Source organism: Protopterus annectens, chromosome 2.part2 (assembly GCF_019279795.1).
Source record: "Protopterus annectens isolate FY-2018-M chromosome 2.part2, PAN1.0, whole genome shotgun sequence".
Taxonomy (NCBI): domain Eukaryota; kingdom Metazoa; phylum Chordata; order Ceratodontiformes; family Protopteridae; genus Protopterus; species Protopterus annectens.
The window spans coordinates 466,415,620-466,440,450 of NC_056730.1; the positions used below are offsets into that span (position 1 = coordinate 466,415,620).

General features: G+C 45.5%; 1 protein-coding gene across 1 annotated transcript in view; it reads left to right on the forward strand.

The window, feature by feature from the left end:
• Positions 1-23,713, forward strand: part of HMGCR (3-hydroxy-3-methylglutaryl-CoA reductase) — a 1,147,080-nt gene extending 1,123,367 nt beyond the window's left edge. Inside the window, exon 17 of the mRNA XM_044064441.1 lies at positions 23,426-23,713. Within this exon, the coding sequence (XP_043920376.1) occupies positions 23,426-23,713 (288 nt within the window). The remainder of the gene's footprint in view (positions 1-23,425) is intronic.
• Positions 23,714-24,831: the final 1,118 nt, after the last annotated feature.

Genomic DNA, 24,831 nt, shown 5'->3' on the forward strand with positions numbered 1-24,831 from the left:
AATTGAGGTGGTGGATCCAACAAGTCCTACGCAACCAAGGCATCCCCTTTCAGCTTCCTCCCCCTGCACTATCCATGAGCACAGATGCATCAGATCTAGGATGGGGGGCAACTCTAAAGGGTTACAGGGTTCAAGAATATTGGACCCCTGCCATTCAAAAGCAACTCATCAACATTAGGGAGATGACTGCAGTCTTGCTGGCTCATCAGGCCTACCTTCCCATTCTTCAACCAGGCCTTCTTCACATTCTAACAGACAGCACCATGTTCATGTGGTACCTGAACAAACAGGGAGGGACAAAAGCTTACATCTTATGCAGGATAACCCTACAAATTTGGGAGCTAGCCACCCAACACAATCTCTTCCTGCAGACCTTTACATCCCCTCTCAGGAAAACAAACAAGCAGACTTGCTCAGCAGAACATCCTGTCAACTTCACGAATGATTGCTAAACAGGGAAACCTTTCTAGACATAGTCCACCGATGGAGCACACCTCAAGTGGATCTGTTTGCCTCCCCCCAGAATAGACAACTAAGCAAATCCTGCAGCAGGGATCACACTCAGCTTTCTTTGGAAGGGAATGTTCCTTTATGCATCCCTCCTCTTCCCACTGATACAAAAGGTCCTTCTGAAAATCAAGAAGGATCAACCAAAAATCTTGCTGGTGACTCCCTACTGGCCAAGGTAACACTGGCACCCCCTTCTCCACTCTTTAGCGAAAGGCAGTCACCATAAGTTACCCCACAAGGTGAACCTACTATCTCAGTAAAAGGGATTGCTTATTCACCCTCAGCTGCAAATGCTCAACTTAGCACTTTGGAAGATCAGCTTCTAATCCCTTACAGACAATTCTACTCTAAGTACATGCTCTCAATCCTGAGGGAGGCCAGGACACCAACTTCTAGAAAGGCATACCTATTGAAATGGGAAAGATTCTCAAAATGGTGCCTTCTTAAGGACAGGGACCAATGCAGGCAGACCCCTCCCTAGTCCTTAGCTATGTTTGTGATCTCATTAAGGCCGGACTAACTTACTCTTTTTGTGAAAGTCCACCTTTCAGCCTGCCCACCCTTGCAGCCACCATTGCTTTCCAGGCTGGACGTTAAACTTTTCCTGAGTGGGGTCCTTCATATTAGACCACCAAGGAAACCCATCCCTCCTCCCTGGGACCTCAACTTCATGTTAGAAAAACTCAACTTACCCCCTTTTGAGCCAGCTACTTCGGGCTCCTTACAAGTGTGCACTTAAAAAAACATTCTTTTAGTGCCCATTTCATCTGCTAGAAGAGTGCCAGAACTACAGGCCCTCATGGCATGCCCTTCTTACACCACCTTCCATAATGACAGTTACCCTACACATAAATCCTTCTTTTATGCCCAAAGTAATAAATGAACTATCTCTAAACCAGTCCATCCACTTACCCACCTTCTTCCCAACTCCAACCAACAATGCAGAGAGAATCCTTCATTCCCTGGATGTATACAGACAGTTGAGATTCTACTTAGACAAAACTAAGTCCTTCAGAAAGTCTGACCAACTCTTTATCTCCTTTCACCCCAGAGCTCTGGGCAAGGCCGTCTCCAAACAAACCATTTCCTGTTGGATTAGGAAATCTGTCCTTTTTTGTTATTCACACCATGGCAAGGTCTTAACTCATGGTGTAAGAGCTCACTCCACCAGGGCCATTGCTACCTCCAAGGCCTTTCTCAAAGGCCTGGACACAGCTTCCATTCTGGAAGCAGCAACCTGGTCTACAGTCCACACTTCACCAAACACTACAAACTAGACCAAGTCACCAGGGCAGGCTTTGCTAGAGCAATCCTGCAAGGATTCCTAGAATCCTCTACCTGTGCCTCCTCCCATTTCTCCTCCTAAGCCGTGGTACTCTCACACACCAAATGAATACTGCAACACTGGAATAGAAGGACATAGAATAGTTGTGTAAAATCTTACCATAACCATAGATGTCCTTCTCTTTCATGTTGCAGTATTCCTTCCTACCCTCCATACCCCCTATTCTTCTATTACTACAGGGTATGGCCTCTGGCCACTGTTTCCACCACCTAAATGCTTATCTGTCCAGCTTTACAGTGCCATTTGCTATTTTTGGTGGCATCTTGTTCTCCTGACAGGCCACTCCTCTGGGCTTCAAGTTCTGAGGTCTGTGCTTGCCAACGTCACATTTATGGTCCCTGATTTATGGCCCTACATGTGACATCCCAGGCACCTACAGCAACCAGGCAAAAGCTTTTGTATAGGTGCCGACATCAGATCGCCTGAAGCGGAAAATCCCACACCAGATGAGTACTGCAACATGGAAAAGGACATCTATGGTTATAGTAAGATTTTACACAACTTTTCTTTATATCACAATAATTTAATATTTAGAGACATTTTAGACAGTTTGTAGATAAACTAAAGGTAAGTCAGTCTGATATATACAGGGATATCAATACGAAGTGAGGGAAAAACAGGCTTATGGTATAATGTGAAGTTGTTCAATCTCACTGTTCATTCATCACTGATGGGTTCAGAGCCGATCCTCGGCTCCGACACGGCCGTTTAGCAAAGCTGAAAGATTACCAGTAGCTTGAGACCAAGCCCCTTATCCCAAGACTCACTGCTGGAATTACCTCAGATCTAGTTTGCCGCGGCACTGATCTCTTGGTTTCCAGCTCTGCTCAAGACTTAATCAACAAATTAGCAAGTTTTTCTTAAAAAATTTCTTATGTTTTCATATCTGGACTATTGCTTAGTGTTCCCTTATCCAAAATATTACCTTCCTTTTGGGCCTTATTAGTTTTCCTGGCCTTTTCTTTGCTAGTGTTGGCTTTGGCCTTTAGTAGTGTAGCTTTAGCGCATTTCTGTAGTTAGGTGTTATTAACTGAATATACGATTAGTTTCTTGTGTTATTCTATATATATTTAGATTTGTATATACAGTGTGGCCTTTTGGGCATTGTTAATATTGTGCATGTTTGCTTAGTTGTTGTTCTTATTTAAAGGGTGATACAATTTGTCTATTGTTATGTCGGAAGATAAAGACAGATATCCTAAGTCTGGTTTCAAAAAATATCCAGACTGTGGACAAAAGATGTCTGTCACAGACAGACACGTTCAGTGTGTTTATTGTCTGGGTGAGGTGCACCTTCAGGAGTCCTGCAGTATCTGCCACTCTTTTTCCACCAGGGTGCTTGCTTAGAGGAAGAGAAAGCTCATGGATCGGGGTCTTCTTAAGCACTGACCAGGATGGAGCCGGCAATTCACCAAAGTCCTCCAAATCCTCTTCAGACTTTAAGTCAAAAAAGTCAAAGAAAGTGGAACTTGCTGTGACTTTGGCTCCACAGCCTTCGGAGCTGACGGTCTTTTCCTTTCGGACCCGGGACACTACCTTGGAACCGGTCTCCGAATCTCTTTCTTCTCCATTACTCGATTCGGCACCATCGGTGCATTCCTCCAGGTCCTCTGTTATTCTTTCGAATTTGGACATGGACCGACTGGTGCAGAAGCTCATAAAGGCACCAGGCCTAGCTAAATTGCTGTCGGTTCCGACCCAGGCAACGGAACCGAAGACTGCTACCCAGAAATTGCCAGCTCCTCCTCTGAGCCATATCGTTTTTTTCATAGCCGGAGACCGACCTGATGAACTTAGAACCTTTGGAGCCGTCACCTGTTCCATTGTCATTGGCTCTATCTACTCTGATGTCCTTGGAGCCGACTGGGGACTCCAGGAGCCGACACTCTCCGGTCGGGTCCCGGGAGGATAGTCACATGGACCTGTCAGTGCTGACTCTTCCTCTCGGGGCCTCAGCGCGGGTTAGCTCGGCTCCCACCTCGGGCTCTGAGCCCACGGCATCGGTGCGGGAGGGGATCATGTTTCCTTCGGGTCCGTCGACTCCTTCTCATGGGAGCCATGACGCCTTCGAAGCCACGAAGCAAGTACGATCTCCTAAGACTTCCTCATCACCAGGTCTGGCCTCTTCTTCCCCTAAAGTGCCTGTGTCTGCTTCTGCTTCCATCGGCCACCCCAAGCATGGAGACCCAGAGCCTCTGGTAGCCCCACTGGGTGCCCCCTGCGGAAGTTCCCAGAAAGAGAGTGTGTAAGAGGAGGCACTTTGACTCCCCACAGGAGTCATTGACATCTGACTCTGACTTGGATGAGTCAGAAGAGTCCCCTTGATCCCCCACTGAGGACATCTCCTTTGCAGAGATCCTTGAGATCCTTAGGCAGAGGGGTGATTGACAGTCCAAAAACCCTACTGAGGATGAGTTGGTTCTTCTGAAGGCTTTTGGGTCTCAGCCTTCCACCTCCTGGGTGTCTCCACCCTACGATGAACCTATGCAACTGGTCTCTCGAAGAGCATGGGAGTCTCCGGAGTCCATGGAGCCTGTCCCTTGGAGGCCGAATAAGTTTATCTCTGCCCCCGGGGATAAAAACGTCTAAGGGAGTCCCTGTTGATGCCATGGTGGTGGCGGCAGCCGCCAAGAAGAAATTGTCTGAAACTTCTGCATCTATCCATCCTCCTAACAGAGATTCTAGGATCACGAATAGATATGGGAAATGCATGTTCAGTTCAGTGACTTTCACTCTTCGATCACTGAACTGTCTGACCCATTTCACCAGACTGCAAAGAGATCTTAAGGAGTTGGAAGATGCTCTTCAGGATGCTGTAGCTGCAGGTGTCACTGACAAAGTTTCTACCCAGCTTGCTACCCTTAATTCCATTGCGAACTCGTCCATGCATCTCATATCATATGCAGCAGATGGGTCGAGTAGGGCTGCAGGAGCAGGGATTGCTCTTCGTAGGCATGCCTGGATGCGCCTCTGTTCCTTCGCGGAGCCCTTCAAGTCTTCATTCGTAAGTACCCTGTTTGATGGCTGATCCTTATTTGGGCCTAAGGTAAAGGAAACATTGACTAGGTGTGAACAGGAGGGACAGACTCTGTCTGCCGGAGTCCATTTTCCTACCCCTACTCGGCCTTACCCCAAAGGCCAAAGGGGAGGAAAGGTGTGGTTCCGTAAAGCCCAAGGAGCCTTTCAGGTCACACGTGGAGAACCTTACTGCAGGGGCAGAGGAGGAGGTAATAATGGAAGACACCACCCTCGTGGCAGAGGGGGGTCCGCAACACCACGGTGACAGAGATAATTTCTCTGGTCAGCCCTACCAGCGCTCCTGAGAAAGAGGCCCAACTGTCCTGCTATGGAGGCAGTCGGGGGTCGCTTATCTTTGTACCCAGAAGTCTGGCTAGATATTACAAACGGCAGATGAGTACAAAGCATCATTTCCAGAGGGTATTTCATACCGTTCTCCGCCCCACCCATTCCCGTCAAGAGAATCCCGGACGTTCCACCCAGTTACAGGGAACAAGCAACCACAGAGGTCCTCATGTTGCTAGAAAGAGTCCTCCAGCCAGTCCCAGCATACCAAACAGGATTTGGAACTTACTCAAGATTGTTTTTGGTTCCAAAGAAAACAGGGGACTGGAGATCCATTTTGGACCTCAGCAGACTGAACCAATTTGTAAGAAAAGAGAAGTTTCGGATGATCGCGCTTCAGTCCATACTTCCCTTTTTAGGAAAGGACAATTGGATGTGCTCAATCGATCTCAAGGATGCGTACTACCATATAAAAATGGCCAGACCATCCAGAGATCATCTGCATTTCCGGCTGGGAGCCAGTCGCTACCAGTTTCAAGCCCTGCCCTTTGGTCTCACTACAGCCCCCAGAGTGTTTACCAAAGGTATGGCAGTGGTCACGCCTCACCTGAGGCGTCTAGGATTCCAGGTGTTTCCATACCTAGACAATTGGCTCCTTACCTCCACCACCAGGCCTCAACTGATTCAGGCAACAGAATCCACTCTGATACTCTGCAACCACTTAGGTATTACGGTCAACTTCGAAAGGTCTGCCTTGTCACCATCACAGCATATCATCTTTATAGGGGCAGAGTTAGACACTTCAACCACCACTCTACGTCTTCCATTCGAAAGGGTATCAATTCTTCGCCAACACATCACGTCCTTACTGTCAAAGAACAGAGCTCCAGCCGCAGAAGTCTTGAAAGTACTAGGTTTGATGTGATGACGGCAGAAATATTAGCCATTCCATTGGCGAGGATGCATATGCGGATTCTTCAATGGCTCCTTTTCACACAATGGTCTTACCAGGAATTGTCAATGAACGATATGATTCTGATTACAAACTCTTGCAAGAGGGATTTTCAGTGGTGGTTGATGTCTCTACATGTCACAATAGGATGCCCCTTTGTACTCCCCCCTCCAGTAGCAACTGTGACCACGGACGCTTCCCTGATAGGGTGGGGGGGCATTTTCAGGGAAAGACTGCCCAAGGCACATGGACAGATCAAGAGTCACAAATGCATATCAATGTTCTAGAGATGAGACCATACTTCTGGTGTTGCAGTACTTTCAGGACTCTCTTCCTCTAGAGACAGTTGCAATACAGACAGACAACATGTCAGTGGTCTGGTACTTGAACAAACAGGGCGGGACCAAATCTTACCCCCTTTGCCGAGAAGCCCTCAGAGTATGGCAATGGGCTGTGTCATCCCAGCGCTTTCTGTTAGCAACGCACATCCCGGGGAGATCCAATGGGATAGCGGACAAGCTGAGCAGGGCAATTTTGTTGCCCCATGAGTAGTTCCTGCAAACAAGAGATTGCAGACAGGATTTTCCGCAAATGGGGCCAGCCTTGCTGCGGTCTTTTTGCCAGTCACATCAACACCAAATGCAGAAGTTACTTTTCCCTTTTACTCCCTCTGGGAGAACCCCTGAGGGGTGCACTCTTACACGATTGGCCCCCGGGTCTCCTCTATGCATTTCCCCCAATTCCGCTGATACCCATATTTTTACAGAAAGCAAAGTCGCTGGGAAGGACTGTCATTTTTATAGCCCCTCATTGGCCTCGGCAGATTTGGTTTCTATTTCTTTACCATCATCTCTTGTAGGATCCATGGATCCTGGACCCAGTTCCGGACCTCCTGACTCACCCATCAGTGGACTTCCATCCTTCCTTGCAGTCACTGAAGCTAACCGCTTGGCTGCTCCAGTTCCCCTATAGCCAGGCATCATAATCTTTCATATGACACAAGTCAAATTTTGTTGGCCTCCCACAAACCTTCCACCAGAAAATTGTATCGTAGTAAGTGGAAGAGATTTTCCATTTGGGCTTCTAACAAGAACCCTGACCCTTACAAAGCTCCATTGTCATCCATACTAGAATTCTTGACTGAGGTTTTTCATGAAGGAGCAGCAGCGGCGACCGTTAGGGTCCAGTTAGCAGCCATATCTAATTTTCATCTAGGTATTGATGGCCTAAATATTAATGCAACATCAGTTATCCAAGGCCTTCCTCAAAGGTTCCTTTCACATGAGGCCTCCAGTGAAGACTCCTTATTCTCCCTGGAGCTTGAATTTCATGCTATCCCGTATTGTTCTTCCTCCCTTTGAACCAGCATCATCTAGTGAGCTCAAGTTTCAGTCTTGGAAAACAATTTTTGTAGTGGCCATTACTTCTGCCCGCAGAGTGTCAGAGCTTCAGGCATTATCTGTCAAGCCCACCATATAATTTTCATCCTGACAGGGTATCCCTTGGAACTAATCATTCCTTTTTGCCTAAAGTATGTTCTTAGACAAACATCAACCAAGTTATTGAGTTGCCCGTGTTTTTTCCCAACCATACCAACAAATCAGAATACATGCTGCACAAACTTGATGTTCACAGACAGCTTAGATATTATCTGGACAGAACAAAAGACTTCAGAAATTCAGACCAGCTTTTTGTTTCATTCTCTGAAGCCAGAAAAAGCAGACCAGTGGCTAAAACAACCCTTTCTAAGTGGCTTTCGGATTGTATCACCTACACTTACTCATCTGCTAATAGGTCTTTGTTGCATAAATTGAAGATGCAGTCAACCAGAGCATTCTCTACTTCTTCGGCCTTTCAAGCCAAGTTACCCCTTGATAATATCTGTGCTGCAGCCACTTGGTCTAAGCCTCACACTTTTATTACTCATTACAAAGTGGACAAGGCCTCCAGGGACAGGGTTTCTTTTGGTTCTACGGTCCTGAAAAATGTACTCCCGTGAGCCACCCAGGCTTTAGGGTGCTAGGGACGCTACCCATCAGTGATGAATGAACGGCGAGATTGAACAACTTCACATAAAGAAGTTATGTACTCACCATAACATTCCATGTGAGTTTTTCCATCTCGCCTTCATTCTCACGTCCCTCCCTCCTTCCCCTACCTGGCTGACAGTTGACCTGGAGGCTGACTTCACCCTGGTTTTTCAATGTTCTTCCTCTCTGGGGAGATCAGTCCCCTTTCTAGGGTATGGTACTCACAGCAAACAAGATCTGGGGTAATTCCAGCAGTGCATCTTGGGATAAGGGGCTTGGTCTCGAGCTACTGGTAATCTTTGAGCTTTGCTAAATGGCCGTGTTGGAGCTGAGGATCGGCTCCGAACCCATCAGTGATGAATGAAGGCAAGATGGAACAACTCACATGGAACGTTATATTGAGTACATAGCTTCTTCTTTAGAAAGAAAGTCAGGAAAGAGAAATTGCTAGAAGTAAAGAAGTAAGTGAAGACGGGAGAGTAAGGAGGTGTAAGGAATGAAAAGGTAATTGTTCACATTTAGGGATGTAGTTTATCATGGTTTTGAGCAAGTACAGAGCCAGATTTTAGCCAGGAAGTCTTTCAAAGGGGTTTTGGTAGATGGGAGGCAGGATATTGATCTGATAGGTACATGTAATGTATGCAGATTTGTCACTATTGAGATTTATTATATTAATAACAAGAAATGTTATTTTAGAAGCCATTGCACTTTTTATACTAGTGAGGTACTGCAGGATATATCATGCCTATATGGGTTATCTTATACATATGTTAGACAAAGAAACAGTTAAAAAAGTATTCAAGAACTTATTAATGATGTGAAAAATAAAAGAATGATCTGATATTGTTAATCCTCGTTCATTCCTTAGGCATGGGTATCTGTTCCGACCTCAGAACCGAGCCGGCCATTTTCCAAGCTTGCGTCAGCTTCAAACTCTCGAGCTAAACTCTTACCCACAATTCCCCTCTCCCTGTTACCTCAGATTTCGTTTGCTGCGTTGCCATTCGGTCGTGTCAAGCTACTTCTCTTGTGCTAAGTACAGTTATTTGTTGTTTAATAATCTTTCAGATTACTTTTCTGTCAGAAAAGTTTATATTTCAATGTCTCTTACCCTATCGCATCTAGCGTACATAATTTCTTCAGGTTTTTCTGCTCTTTTCTTTACCGCGAGGTATTCTCTCTTTACCATCGTTGGTAGTCCTTTCCCCTTTTTTTTTTTTTTCATATCTTTGGGTATTATCTGGTACCTTTTCTATTAATTCATTTGCTGTCATGGCAGATAAGAAAGGTAGTCCGGGGTTTAAGCGGTGTTCTGATTGTGGACACAAACTACCTACTTCTGATGCACACTCTTTGTGTGTTTATTGTTTGGGAGTGTCCCATTTGTCTGTTGACCCACCCTGTACTATTTGTGAGAACTTTTCAAATAGAACCTTGTTGGAAAGGAAAAACAAGCTGTGACTGAATGGACTTCTTAAATCTCCCTTTTCAGAGGCTATTTCTGGGTCGGAGGCCTTAACCCCTCCTAGAGACCATAAGAAAATCTTGGATGTTCCCACTAAGGCTAAATCTTTGCCTTCGTCCCCGGCTGGGGACTCCCGCCAACCAAAATCTAAAAAGGCTAAAGTTTCGGCTCCTGAGTTCACTCAGTCAGCCCCAGTGCTTTCAGTGCCTAGACCTTCGGCACCGAGGCCTTTGGCTCCATTAGTGATCTCTGCTCCGTCTTCTCCTGCAGCCTTCACTATATCGGCACCGATGGGCTCCTTGGTTCAGACCATTACCATTGCATCGGCACCGACCGTTCAGTTGGCGCAGACCTTGACCGCGTCAGCTCCGAGATCTTCCTCAGAACCGACACCTTTATTGTTGACTCCAGTTTTGTCGGTTCCAGCTTCGGTACCGACGACCACTTCGGCACCGATCCCTGTGTCGGTGCAGACCATGACCTCGGCATCGATGATTTCTTCGTTGCAGACACCCGTAGTCCAGTCTCTCCCAGCACCGTTGTCATTGGTACGGACAGGTGAGATGGACACCAAGTTTACCTCTTCTGTGGACAGGCCTGTTTCTCCCTCAGTATCAGTGAGGTCCACTAGAAGCCTTTCCAAACATGATGAGTTGCGTCTTGTTGATCAGGTGCTCTTGGCCAGAGGTATCCCACCCTTCAGGAACTATCCTTCTTCGGGAGGTGATCACCCGTCTCCAAAGACCCCTTCTTATTCTCCTCCTTCATTGCCTTTGAAGTCCATGGACATAGCACAGTCTTCCCCTTCTGCGGTCCCCTTTATGAATCTCACTAAGGAACTGCAGTTGCCTTCGTGGCAGGAAAGTTTTGCTACAACCCAGGATGTCATTTGTGACATGCATAGTTTGCTGCCCCACAGCCATCCAAGGACTCCGGGCCGGCAGGCTGATCTACTTAGGGGATTGGTGACCCCTGTCCTAGACATGCACTCCTCTTCAGGTAGACCAGCCTTCTAACTGATGGAGAAGGCTTTCGCTGCTGCTGGCGATAGTGGACTATACCTCCGCCCTCCTTTGGTACACTGGTTTCACAAGTCGCACCTAGTGGACACTGGGTGCAAGGGCCTCAGGACATATTCCCACAGGAATCCACTTTTCCGCTGTCTTCTCTAGCTTCTCCTGCTGAGGAGGTCCACCCGAAAAGTTTGTGTAAGAGGAAGCACATGGACATCACAGAGGAGTCTCTCACTGAAGGCACAGATTTCGATGAGGGGGAAGGATCCCCCCGGTCACCCTCTGTGGTATCCTTTGGTGACATCCTCGATATCCTGAAACAGAGAGCTGACTGGCAGTTCTCTAATCCGACCTCTGAGGAATCTGTGTTCCTGCAGGCCTTTCGTGCCCGGCCCCCTACCTCATGGATTACTCCACCTGCTGATGAACTTGTCTGACTCATTGTGCAGCGTGCTTGGAAGGCTCCTGATACCGTCGAAGCTATTCCCCGGAGGCCAGATAAGATTTTGTCCCCTCCTGCTTTGGATCCCCATTGGTCCAAAGGTCTTCCTGTGGATGCTTTGGTGGTGGCAGCCGCAACAAAAAAGGATCTGGCAGAAGAAGAAAGCCAGACTGTCCATCCGCCTAAAAAAAAGAGTCCCGGGCCCTGGACAGGATAGGGAAGCGCACCTTTGCTTCAGCGACCTTTACTATCAGGTCCCTGAATTATATGGCACACTTTACCAGGCTTCAAAGGGATCTGATTTCTGAGCTCTCGGAAACCTTGGCTGGTGCCGTGTCTGATGAGGTCTGTGACAAAGTGGCCTCTCAGCTGGCCACCATTGAATCTATATCTAACTCCTCTATGCAACTGATATCTCACACATCAGAAGGAGCAGCTAGAACAGCGGGTTCAGCTCTGGTCTTGAGACAACATGCCTGGATGCGCTAGTGCAATTTCACGGAACCCTTTAAGCCTTCCTTTCTTAATGCTCCCATTGAAGCCTCCTCATTGTTTGGGCCCAAAGTTAAAAGCACACTGGCCAGATGCGAACAGGATGGTAAGACCCTTTCTGCCGTAGGTGTCCATTATTCTTCCCCTCAACGTGCTTTCTTCCAAAATCAAAAGAGTGGGAAGATATGGTTCAAGAAATCTCCGGGTCCGTTCCGTAACACACAGGCTGTGTTCTCCCTTAGAGCAGAGGGGGAAACTTACAGGGAAGATGCTCTTTTTGAGGCAGAGGGGTCCGCATAACCAGGGTTCCAGGGATTCTTTCCCTGGTCAATCCTACCAGCGCTCCTGAAGAGCGGCCCAACTCCTTTCCTCTGGAGGTGGTTGGGGGACGTTTCTCCTTGTACCCTTCTGCCTGGTTAACCATCACCACCGATTCTTGAGTACAAAGGATTATAACCAGAGGTTATCATATCCCCTTCGATCTTTGTCCTGCCCCTTCAAAAAACCTTCCCGATGTTCCACCCAGTCAAAGGGAAGAAGCAGCATTAGAGATAGAAAAGCAACTAAGAAAGAGAGTCGTCCAAATAGTCCCTCCAGACCAGATAGGATCCGGATTCTACTCAAGAATATTTTTGGTGCCAAAGAAAACCGGGGACTGGAGACCAATTTTGGATCTCAGTGTATTGAACAAGTTTGTGAGAGTACAAAAATTCTAGATGGTCACAATACAGTCTTATCCTCCTGCTTTTGGAAAAAGATGATTGGATGTGCTCGATAGATCTTCAAGATGCGTACTACCACATAAAAGTGGACAGGCCATCAAGAAGATTTCTGTGCTTCCGTGCGAGAGCCAGTCACTACCAGTTCAGAGTACTGCCCTTTGGACTCTCTACAGCCCCCAGAATGTTCACAAAGTGCATGGCAGTTGTCACAGCTCACTTGCGACTTCAAGGATTCCAGGTGTTTCCATACCTAGACGACTGGCTCATTTCCGCCCCCACCAGACATCTACTGGAAAAATCCTTGGCATGCTCTCTCCTCGCTGCTCAAAGGCTAGGCATAACCATAAACTGGCAAAAATCCAATATCACCCCATCTCAGTCGACAGAATTCATAGGGGTTAACTTGGACACAAAAAAATGCAGAGCTGCTATTCCAGAGCACAGAATTCTAAGGATAAAGCAACAACTGATTCCAATCCTTTCAAGGGAAAAATCCATGGTTCACTCGGTTCTACAGCTGTTGAGTTCCATGGCAGCCTCCATCACCATTGTTCCCCTGGCCAGGTTTCACATGAGGCTTCTACAATGGCTACTGCTCATCCAGTGGTATCCTTTTCAGCATACTCTTTCAGCCATGATTCGAGTAACCCACAAGTGCAAATAGGATTTAAATTGGTGGATGACACAATCTGTCACAATGGTCTCGCCCCTTCTCCCTCCAGCAACCCAAGGCCACAGTGACCACAGACGCCTCCCTAATGGGGTGGGGGTGGGGTTATGTCAGGGACAGACAGTCCAAGGCACTTGGTCCGAACTGGAGGCCAATCTGCATATAAATGTTCTAGAGCTGAGGGTGGTGCTTCTGGCTTTGCAAGCATTCCATCCCCTGCTGCCGTCTGGGACAATTGCGATTCAATCAGACAACATGGCGGTGGTCTGGTACATCAACAAGCAAGGTGGAACCAAATCTTACCCCCTTTGTCGAGAGGCCATGTGGAAATGGCAATGGGCGATGGCTACCAACCGTTTTCTTCTAGCAACGCACATTCTCGGGAGTTCCAACGTGATAGCAGACAGACTCAGCAGGTGCATTCTTCAACCTCACGAGTGGTCCCTGAATCTCTCGATAGCGGCGGAGATCTTCCACCGCTGGGGTCGTCCTTGCTGTGACCTCTTTGCATCCCCGACCAACTACAAATGCAGCAACTACTTTGCCTTTATTCCCCCTCTGGGATAGTCACCCAGGGATGTTCAGGTCCACGATTGGCCCTCTGGTCTTCTTTACACATTTCACCCTTTCCCCTCATTCCCCAGTTTCTGAAGAAAGCCCATCGGTTGAAGAGCAAGGTGATCCTCATAGCACCATATTGGCCTCGACAGATTTGGTTCCCCTTCCTTTGGCCTCATCTACTAGATCGACTATGGATTCTCCATCCAACCCCGGAGTTGATCTCACATCCACAGAACCTGATTCATCCCAACTTGAACAGCCTGAAGCTCATGGCTTAGCTACTCCAATTCCCTTGATTGCCAGGCAGAATGATCTTTCTTTACCAGTACGTGATATTCTCATTGCATCTCATAAGTCTTCCACTAGAATTACTTATCTGAGCAAGTGGAAAAGATTTACCTGTTGGCTGAAAGATAAACAAGTAGACCCCTTTTCAGCACCTGTGTTGATAATACTAGACTATCTGGCCAAGCTTTTTCAATCGGGTCTTTCAGCCTCTACCATTAGAGTTCATTTGGCTGCAATTTCTAATTTTCATGAAGGTGTCCAAGATTCCTCTCTTATGTCCCAGAAATTGTGCAAGACCTTCATAAAAGGTGTGAATCATCTGAAGCCACCTTTTAGAGAACCTATTCAACCATGGGATTTATCATTAGTTCTACAAGCTCTGACAATGTCACCTTTCGAACCAGCCTCTTCTTGCGACCTCAATTATTTGTCATAGAATACCTTGTTTTTGGTCGCCATTACTTCTGCCACACGTAGTTCTGAGCTTCAAGCTTTATGTATCAAGAGACCATATTTGATTTTTCATAGAGATAGAATGTGTCTGAGAACTAATCCATTATTTCTGCCTAAAGTGATCTCTGAAATGTCCATTAATCAAGTCATTGAATTGCCAGTTTTCTTTCCCAATTATTCAAACAGAGGAGAGTATTGCCTACATACCCTAGATATCCACAGGCAAATCAGTTTTTACTTAAACAGGACTAAACCCTTTCGTAAATCTGACCAGTTATTTTTGGCTTTTTCTGGACCTAGATTAGGATCTGCTGTTGCTAAGGCCACATTAGCTAGATGGTTGAAGGACTGTGTGACCTTCATTTGTACACAACGCAATATCTCGTTACCTACTACCATGGTGCTCAGGAATGTCCTTCCTTGAGAGCCTCCCAGGAATAGAGGTAGCTGGGGACTCTGTCCCATGCGTAAGGAATGAACGAGGATTAGCAATATCAGATAAAGAAGTTATGTCTTACCATAACGTTCCATCTGTATTGTTGATCCTCGTTCAGTCATTACGACCCTCCCTCCTTCCCCCTCCTGTGGTTTCTAGTGGATCTCACCATTCGGTTCTCTTAGGTTATTTGACCAGAGGTAGCCTCTACCTTCTTTGACTTGCAAACTCAATCTGAGGTAACAGGAGAGGGGAATTGTGGGTAAGAGTTTAGCTCGAAAGTTTGAAGCTGACGCGAGCTTGGAAAATGGCTGGCTCAGTTCCGAGGTCGGAACAGATACCCATGCGGAATGACTGAACGAGGATTAACAATACAGATGGAACGTTATGGTAAGACATAATTTCTTTTTCTGTTGCATTACATATAATACAAAAACACAGCAGTGATATAAATATGTTAATTGTATGTGTTCTAGAACAAATTCAAAGAGATGAATATAATTTGAAAAGGTACTATTGAATAGGGAATCTGAATTGAGTTTAAAATTTAGCACTGTACACCCTTATGAATTTAATAATAAATTTAATTGGAGGTGTTTGATTGATGGCTATGTATTAATTGAATGTAATTATCCATCTTATATGTGTGTGTGTGTGTGTGTGTTTGTGTGTGTGTAGATATATAGCTATATATATATATATATATATATATATATATATATATATATATATATATATATGGATTCACTTCAGAAGATCGAATTTCCAAAATCTCGAACTGCAAATAACTGAAACCAAAAGCTCGAGTTTCGGAAACTCGAACTTCTGAAGGGAAACCATCAAAAAAAAAAAACACAAACTTCGCTTTTCACCCCCCTGCACCCCCCCATGTGGGGGGCTGTGCCCCCCACACCCCCTTACGTAAATATACCAACTCCAAGATTGCTACAGTGGGAGATGGAAATCTCCTGTCTTGCGCTGTATGCGGAAGCAAAACGGAGATTTCTCACTTCCTGCCAACACCGAAAACAAATAAAACATTACGTACACACAAGGCGTACAACAATACTTGCCTCTGTGTGCACGTAATGTATTAAGGTAAGTAAAGTCTTATTTCTAAACACTACACACATTTGATTTATTAAAATCTCGATCATATGGTCTCGACCATATGAAATTCGAGATTTCAATAATTCGAATGTGATAGTGTTCAATCTCGCCGTTTGTTCTTACACATGGGTTCGGAGCCGATCCTCGGCTCCGTGCCGGCCTCTTGCAAGCTCTGCATCGAGAAGAAGCTCGAGACAATCTAATACCCACAATCCCCCTCTGCCTTTACCTCAGATCTAGTTTGCCGCTGCTGCATACGCATCGTTGGGAGCTAGCTCGAGAGTTTCTAAGCTAAGATATAACTTTTATTGTTATATTTTATTAAGATACTAGTCTAATTGATATTTTTCAGTGTTAACTGTGTGATTGTGTTGTGGTTCCGTTAATTTATTGGTACCGTTAACTTTAATTATCGGTTAGATTGTTATCGGGGCCTACACCCTTCATATCTTACCATAGTTGAGAAAAATTTTTTTTACCGGATTTGACAATTTCATCGGTTTTGACAAACTTTATCGGACTTGACTGTTTTTTACTGGATTTGTCTTTCTTCCCTATAATGTCTGAGAAGGTAAAGTCTGGTTTCAAGCGTTGTCAGTGTGGCCAGAAAATGTCGGTCACTGACAACCATAGTTCCTGCGTCTACTGCCTTGGCCCTCTCCACTTACAAGAGGATTGCTCCATCTGTCACTCTTTTAGTGGGAGGGTCATGACAGATAGGCGCAGGAAACTAATGGACAGAGGTCTATTGAAACCGTCTTTCCAAGAGGCTCTGGATGCTTCTGACCAGGCATCGAAGTCCTCTAAGGAGTCGAAGACGTCGGAGCCTAAGTCATCGGCTCCGAGCTCTTCTTCAAAGGTTAGATCACCGGTTCCACAGATTTCGGGGCCGAGTGTTCAACTGGTATCGGTTCCTGAGCCTCGAGTCTTGGAACCGGTGATGGAGCTCCCTCCTTCGGCCATATTGAGGTCGGCTCCGTCTTAGGTTCCTTCGACCCGTTCTTCCTCCAAACTTTCGGATGTCGATGTGGATCGCGTGGTGCAGAAGTTATTGGAGCATTCGGCCCTCTCTAAACTTATTTCGGTTTCCACCCAGTTGGTGTCGAAACTTGAAGGCCTTCCTGTATCTCCATCCATTCCTCCTCCGAGACCGATTCAGTCTTTGGAGCCGGAAGAGGCTGATCTACTGATTGTGGAGTCCTCGGGTCCAGAACCGTCCTTTTCTCGGTCTGTTCCCCTCACCTCGACTCCGTCGGACCCGGTACCGGAGTCTCGGAGCCGACGGTCTGTTCTTGGTTCCGGGGCGAGTCGAACCGGCGTGTCGGTTCCGACTCTCCTCGGGCCTCGGCGGATCGATTCGGCTCCGTCCTCGGGTCGATGCCTTCGTGCCTGTGTCAGGGATTCTCCCATTTCTTGAACCGGGGACTCTTCGATGCGGGACCCGGGAGCGCTCGACCTGATGAGGAAGGTGTTGTCTACCCAGACAACCACATCAGTGGAAGCAGTTTCTCCTCCCCATAAAGGGCCTTTGTCTTCATCTGCACCCACGGCCACATCCAAGCGTCGGGCACCAGTGTCTCAGCCACCCCTGGAGGGTGCCCCTCTTCCTCAAGGCTTCTTCGGATGCTCCCCACGAGGAAGTCCCTAGGAAGAGATTGTGTAAGAGGAGACACTTGGATTCTCCACAGGAATCCTTGACATCTGACACTGACTTAGATGAGTCAGAGGGTCCCCTAAGTCACCTTCAGAAGATGTCTCTTTTTCGGACATATTGGAGATCCTGAAGCAGAGAGGTGACTGGCAGTCCCTTCCCCCTTCTGAGGATGAGTCAGTTCTGCTGAAGGCATTTGGTGCTCGCCCTTCCTCCTCCTGGGTCACTCCGCCCTTCGACGAACTAATGGAACTGATTGCTCGAAGGCGTGGAGGCTCCTGACACAGTGGAACCTGTTCCAAGGAAACCTAACAAGTACATCACAGCACCTCAGGATAAGTCTTACCTTACAAAAGGAGTTCCAGTAGACGCTATGGTGGTGGCAGCAGTCACGAAAAAGGAGATGTCGGAGTCTTCTTCGTCTATCCATCCTCCTAATAAAGACTCTAGGACGATGGATAGATACGGAAGCGCATTTTAGTTCAGCGGCTTTTTCCATGCGGTCCCTGAACTATTTGACCCACTTTACACGTCTACAGAGGGATCTAGTCAAAGAGTTGGGAGATACCCTCCAGGGTGCTACAGATGCAGCTGTCTCAGAGAAAGTGACAGCGCAACTTAATACCCTAACATCGATTGTTAACTCGTCCATGAGGCTGATTTCCTACGCAGCCGAAGGTTCGAGTAGGGCAGCAGCTTCAGCGATTGCTCTTCGTAGACAATCCTGGATGCGCCTATGCTCCTTTGCGGAAGCCTTCAAGTCTTCCTTTACAAACGCCCCATTTGACGGTGCCACTCTCTTTGGCCCCAAAGTAAAGGAGACCCTTACCCGGTGTGAACAAGAGGGAAAGACTCTGTCTGCTGTCGGAGTCCGTTTTTCCACCCCAACCAGACCGTACCCCAAAGGGCAACGCGGTGGAAAAATGTGGTTTCGAAAACCCCAAGGGTCTTTCTCAGGCACACAGGGTGATGCCCCCTCTAGAGGCAGAGGAGGGGGCAGAGGTGGAAGACGCCGCCCTGGCGGCAGAGGGGGTCCGCAACATCAAGGTGACAGGGAAACACTCCCTGGTAAACCTTTCCAGCACTCCTGAGAGGAGGCCCGACTGTCCTGCTCTGGAGGCAGTCGGGGTCGCTTAGCTTTATACCCTCAGGCCTGGCAAAATATAACTACAGACAAGTGGGTAAAAAGCGTGGTTACCAGAGGTTACAACATACCCTTCCTATCTCATCCCATCCCAAAGAAAAGACTCCCAGATGTACCGCCCCATCTGCGAGAGCCAGCAGCTTTAGAAATTTCAAAGCTGCTAGAAAAAAGAGTCATCCAGCCAGTCCCAGCGGACCAGCAAGGATTCGGGACTTACTCAAGGTTCTTTTAGTTCCAAAGAAAACAGGGGACTGGAGGCCCATTCTAGACCTAAGCTACCTCAATACTTTCGTCAAGAAAGAAAAGTTCCGAATGGTCACGCTTCAATCGATCCTTCCATTCTTACAGAAGGACGAGTGGATGTGCTCAATAGATCTAGAGGATGCATACTACCATATCAAAATGGCCAGGGCATCCAGAGATCATTTGCGCTTCCGGCTGGGAGCCAGTCACTTTCAATTTCGAGCCCTGCCCTTTGGTCTGACCTCAGCCCCCAGGGTCTTCACCAAATGCATGGCAGTGGTAGCGTCTCACTTGAGACGCCAGGGATTCCAGGTGTTTCCGTATCTGGACGACTGGCTCCTTTCGGCCACCACCCGGCGTCAACTACTGCAGGCCAGAGACTTTGTTCTTCAACTGTGTGTTCACCTAGGGATCTCCGTAAACTTCGGAAAATCCTTACTTCAGCCATCTCAAAATATCTTGTTCATAGGAGCAGAGTTAAACACACGTCAGTTGATTCTGAGGCTTCCCCCAGAAAGGATATTATCACTTCAGACTCACATACGTCTTCTACTCTTGTCAAGGAAATCTCCTGCAAAACTAGTACTGAAGGTGTTGGGCCTCATGTCAGCCTCCCTTATTGCAATTCCCCTGGGAAGGCTGCACATGAGAGTCCTACAATGGCTACTGTTTGCACAATGGTCGTTTCAACAGCTACCTCTAACACACGAGATTCTTATAACAAAGACTTGCAAAACAGATCTAAACTGGTGGCTTCAAACGTGCAACCTTTCCAAGGGGAGGCCGTTTGTGCTACCCACGCCCACAGTTACAGTGACCACGGACGCTTCCCTGATAGGGTGGGGGGGCATCTTTCAGGGACAGACAGTCCAAGGCGAATGGACCAATTTGGAGTACAATCTGCACATCAGTGTTCTAGAGTTGAGGGCAGTGTTTCTAGCGTTGCAACACTTTGCTCCCCTTCTTCCTCTAGGGACTATTGCAGTTCAGACGGACAATATGTCTGTAGTCTGGTACATAAACAAGCAAGGGGGAACCAAGTCCTATCAACTATGCAGAGAGGCCATGAAAATTTGGCAGTGGGCGGAGTCCACGGGTCGCTTTCTAATAGCAACGCACATCCCGGGGTCATCCAACGTCATAGCCGACAGGCTGAGCAGAGCAATCCTGTTACCGCACGAGTGGTCTCTAAAACAGTCAGTGGCGAAAAGGATTTTTCGCACGTGGGGCCAGCCTTCCTGCGACCTGTTTGCGTCTCCAATGAATGCCAAATGCAGGAGCTACTTTGCCCTATTACCCCCTCCAGGGGAAGTCCCCAGGGACGCACTGGTTTACGATTGGCCCCCGGGACTCCTGTACGCATTTCCTCCATTTCCTCTGATATCAAAGTTTCTCCAGAAAGCCAGGAACCTACACAGGACGATAATCCTCATTGCTCCATTCTGGCCTCGTCAAATTTGGTTTCCCTTCCTGAAAATACATTGCATTCGGGGACCCTGGATTCTGGACCCAGAGCCAGATCTATTGACTCACTCGTCAGGGGTTCCCCATCCCGCGCTCCGGTCACTCCATCTAGCAGCTTGGCTGCTCCAATTCCCAACTTAGCCAGGTCTGATCTTTTGTCACCAGCAGTCCAGGATATATTGGTGGCTTCGCATAAAGCTTCCACTACTAAAACATATTCTAGCAAATGGAAACGATTTGTATTCTGGGCGAATACACACCATGTGGATCCCTTTATAGCTCCTTTGAATAAGATATTAGAGTTCTTAACGGACTTATTTCATCAGGGTGCTTCTCCTGCTACTCTAAGAGTTCAGTTGGCTGCCATTTCGAATTTCCATGTGGAAGAATGTGGAGCTCCTGTTATGGCTCACAGACTTTGTAAAGCCTTTTTAAAAGGAGTTTTTCATATTAGACCACCGGTCAGATCTCCGACGTCTCCTTGGAGTCTGAATTTATTGTTATCTAAATTAATGTTGCCCCCTTTTGAACCTGCCTCTTCTTGTCCATTAAAATTTTTGTCCTGGAAAACTCTCTTTCTGGTAGCCATTACTTCCGCTAGACGAGTATCTGAACTTCAGGCTCTCTCCATCAAGCACCCTTATTTGATCTTTCACTCTGACAGAGTTTCTCTTCGAACCAATTCATCCTTCCTCCCTAAAGTGTGTTCTATTAACAATATTAATCAGTCCATTGAATTACCCACTTTCTTCAAAAACCACTCCAACAAAATGGAGTATATGTTACACAAATTGGATGTTCACAGACAGCTAAGATTTTATTTGGATAGAACAAAAGATCACAGAAAAACAGATCAACTCTTTGTGGCTTTTGCTGATAGCAGGAAAGGACTTGCAGTTACCAAAAGAACTCTTTCTAAATGGTTAACGGATTGTATAATCTATGTCTACGATTCTTCAAATCAACCCCTTTTACACAAACCCAAAGGACATTCCACAAGGTCAGTATCTACGTCTTTGGCTCATGCAGCTCGCCTACCACTGGACGCTATTTGTGCGGCTGCTACTTGGTCTAAGCCACATACATTTATTTCTCATTATAAAGTAGACAAGGTTTCTAGGGACAGGGCAACCTTTGGTTCCACTGTGCTCAAGAACGCCCTCCCGTGAGTTCCACAGGAGCAAGGAGCTAGCGGGGCTGCCCGTGTGTAAGAACAAACGGCGAGATTGAACACTATCACATATAGAAGTTATGTCCTTACCATAACGTTCCATGTGGAGTGTTCATCTCGCCTTTGTTCTTACAGTCCCACCCTCCCACCCTTAGGAAGAACGTTCTTTGATGCCTGGCCAGGAGCATTTTGCTACTGTTACTATACTGTGTACATAGTTGGTATACACATATATTTTTATATGTGTCTGTTTAGATATGTATATAGTTTTCTATAAATTCTTTCTATACTTATGTGTATAAGCATGAATGTGCTATTCTGTAGATTGGTTTGCTTGCAAACTAGATCTGAGGTAAAGGCAGAGGGGGATTGTGGGTATTAGATTGTCTCGAGCTTCTTCTCGATGCAGAGCTTGCAAGAGGCCGGCACGGAGCCGAGGATCGGCTCCGAACCCATGTGTAAGAACAAAGGCGAGATGAACACTCCACATGGAACGTTATGGTAAGGACATAACTTCTATTTATGTGAAGTGTTCCCATATATATATATATATATATATGTATCTATATATATATATATATATATATATATATATATATATATGTATATATATATATATATACTTATATATATATATATATGTATCTATATATATATATATATATATATATATATATATATGTATATATATATATATAGATATAGATATAGATATATAATATGGGAGTACTACAGAATCCTGAAAGCCCAAAATCCTGAGACCAAAATCTCGAAAGTTCAAAATACTGAAAACACACAGGATACCAACACTTACTATATTCCAGCACAAGTACATACAGAAACATATTACCCTTCAGCTATACACAAGGGGGCAAGCCCCCTGCACCCCCCACACCCCCTGCTGCTTAAATATATCAACTCCGACATTGCACTTCACTACACTAAGTGCAATCTCAGAGATGATATATTTAAGTAGTACTCCCCCCACATGGGGGGGTGCAGGAGGGCTTGCCCCCCTGCTTATACTTGGAGAAGAGTAATATGGTTTGTGTGTTATTTGTTTCTGTATGTACTTGTGCTGGGATATAGTAAGTGTTGGTATCCAGTGTGTTTTCAGTATTTTGATCTTTTGAGATTTTGGTCTTTCAGGATTCTGTAGTGCTCCCATAGGTGTGTGTATGTGTGTGTGTGTGTGTATATATACATATATATATATATATATATATATATATATATATATATATATATATATGTATGTAGACATTTATGCATACATATATGTATATATGTGTGTTTACACACACACACAAACACACACACTACTTTTTGAGTCCTTTGAGTTAGTTCTCAAAGTGCTAGACCTTAATATAAGTTTTATGCTTGTAGCCCAGTTTTGTAGTTTAATATACATTTCTTTCCTGTCACCTAGCCCTCTGAAACTAGGGATCTGAGGAGAGGTGACACCCTTCTGCTTTCTTCCAAGAATGTCTCATCTAATTGTGGATGGAACAACAATCCTTAACTTGTTTAGGTAAACCCACTTTGCCAGGCTGGATGGGCATACTTGTTGGTGACTTACCTCCTCACTCATTATAGAACTGAAAATGATGCGGGCTGCTGTCACTTTTCTTTTAGCATTCTACTAACTTTTAAACGCATTTTGGACGTATTCGACTTGTGTATGATGTTGGTGTACTACTGGTCGGCTTGCCTGGCAGATTCCATGTGTGTGAGTTTATATAAGTTTTCCGTTTTTTCTTGAGATCCTACTAACTTTCTCATTGTGAAGAGGAGACTAATATCACTCTTGTGATGTCCAAAATTCTGGAAATCAGGCAAAGTAAAGGGATGTACAACTGTAGCTAATCTTCAAATATTATGGATAATACTGAAGAATGTATGTTTTCTATTTGAACATTATGATGAGTTTGTTTACACAACTGTTATTTTGTAATTTTAGGTATTAAAAACTAGCACTGAAGCTTTAGTAGTTGTTAACATCAACAAGAATCTTGTGGGCTCGGCCATGGCTGGCAGCATTGGGGGTTACAATGCACATGCCGCAAATATTGTAACAGCCATCTACATTGCTTGTGGACAGGTAGGTGCTAAATATTTTTCTTTAATTATTGGCCAGTGTTCTGGCATATTGTGTATATCTGACAACATTCTAAGGACTTCTTTTGTCCTCTCTGTCCCACATAGCATTAGCACTCCTTGTAACGAGCATCATGGTGGCTCAGTGTAAGCATCCTTATCTAATCGCTCATGGGTGAAGGATTCAGCCCTGACTTTCACTCGGTGCTTATTTGGAGTTCACATGCTCTCTTCTTGTCTGCTTGGGTTTTCTGTGGGTAATTCAGTTTCCTTTCACCTTCCAAAAACATGCTGATTTACCCTTGCTCTTGAGGCCTGAGTTGGATGAAAAGGACCTATAGGCCAGCCCACTTGCACTTAACAAATGGCAAAATAAATAGAATTCAGAAAATATAGTTTATGTCAAGGGGATACATTTTGATAACCACTCCTTTTTACAGGTGATGGTAGTGGTGGAAGCTTTGAGTCAGTTATGGTCAATCCTCATCTTTTTATGTTAATTTAAGTTTATTTTGTTTACCAATTGATTGGTTGATTATGACCTACTTTCCTATTTTTCTGGTAGTTAGTAGGCATAGTACATTCCTTATCATGGCGGTACTGTGGTGCAGATTCATGTTTCCACATGCCCACACCCTAAAATGATTGATTGTAGACTGCTTGGCAAGTGTACTACCTCATTGATCCTTCTGATTGAAGCTGCATACCTTTGGCCATTCTGCTTTTGTCATTCCTGTTGTAGAGTTCTGAATACCTTCCTTTTTTTAAAGATAGGTATGTCACTGTTAGATACTCATTCCCATCCCTCCTGAATATTTCCTTCAGTAACTAGGTCTGTTTGTGGAACCTGTGTTGCTGAGGTTGTAATCAAAATGGTGCTGAAGCATTTTAAACAGTGTTTCAATTAAAATGTATAGCTTTCTTATTTTTGACTGTATATATATATATATATATATATATATATATATATATATATATATATATATTGTACCCACCAAGACTGTATTGTTTTTACCTACTAATGAAATGTATTTTTTTTTTGTCTGTTTATTTAATTTTAAGTGGGCAGTTGAACTGATCCAAGGACCCTTTTCAGTCACTTCCTAGGCTTTAGGCCAGTGTAAACATGTACAGAATGTTATCACACAGGCATTAATTAAAGTAACACTTGGAACTTACAAAGGGCAATATGCATGACAAATACAGTATTACACAAGTAAGGATATGCAACAACAAACTGGTATAATGTAAATAGTGATCACAATGTAT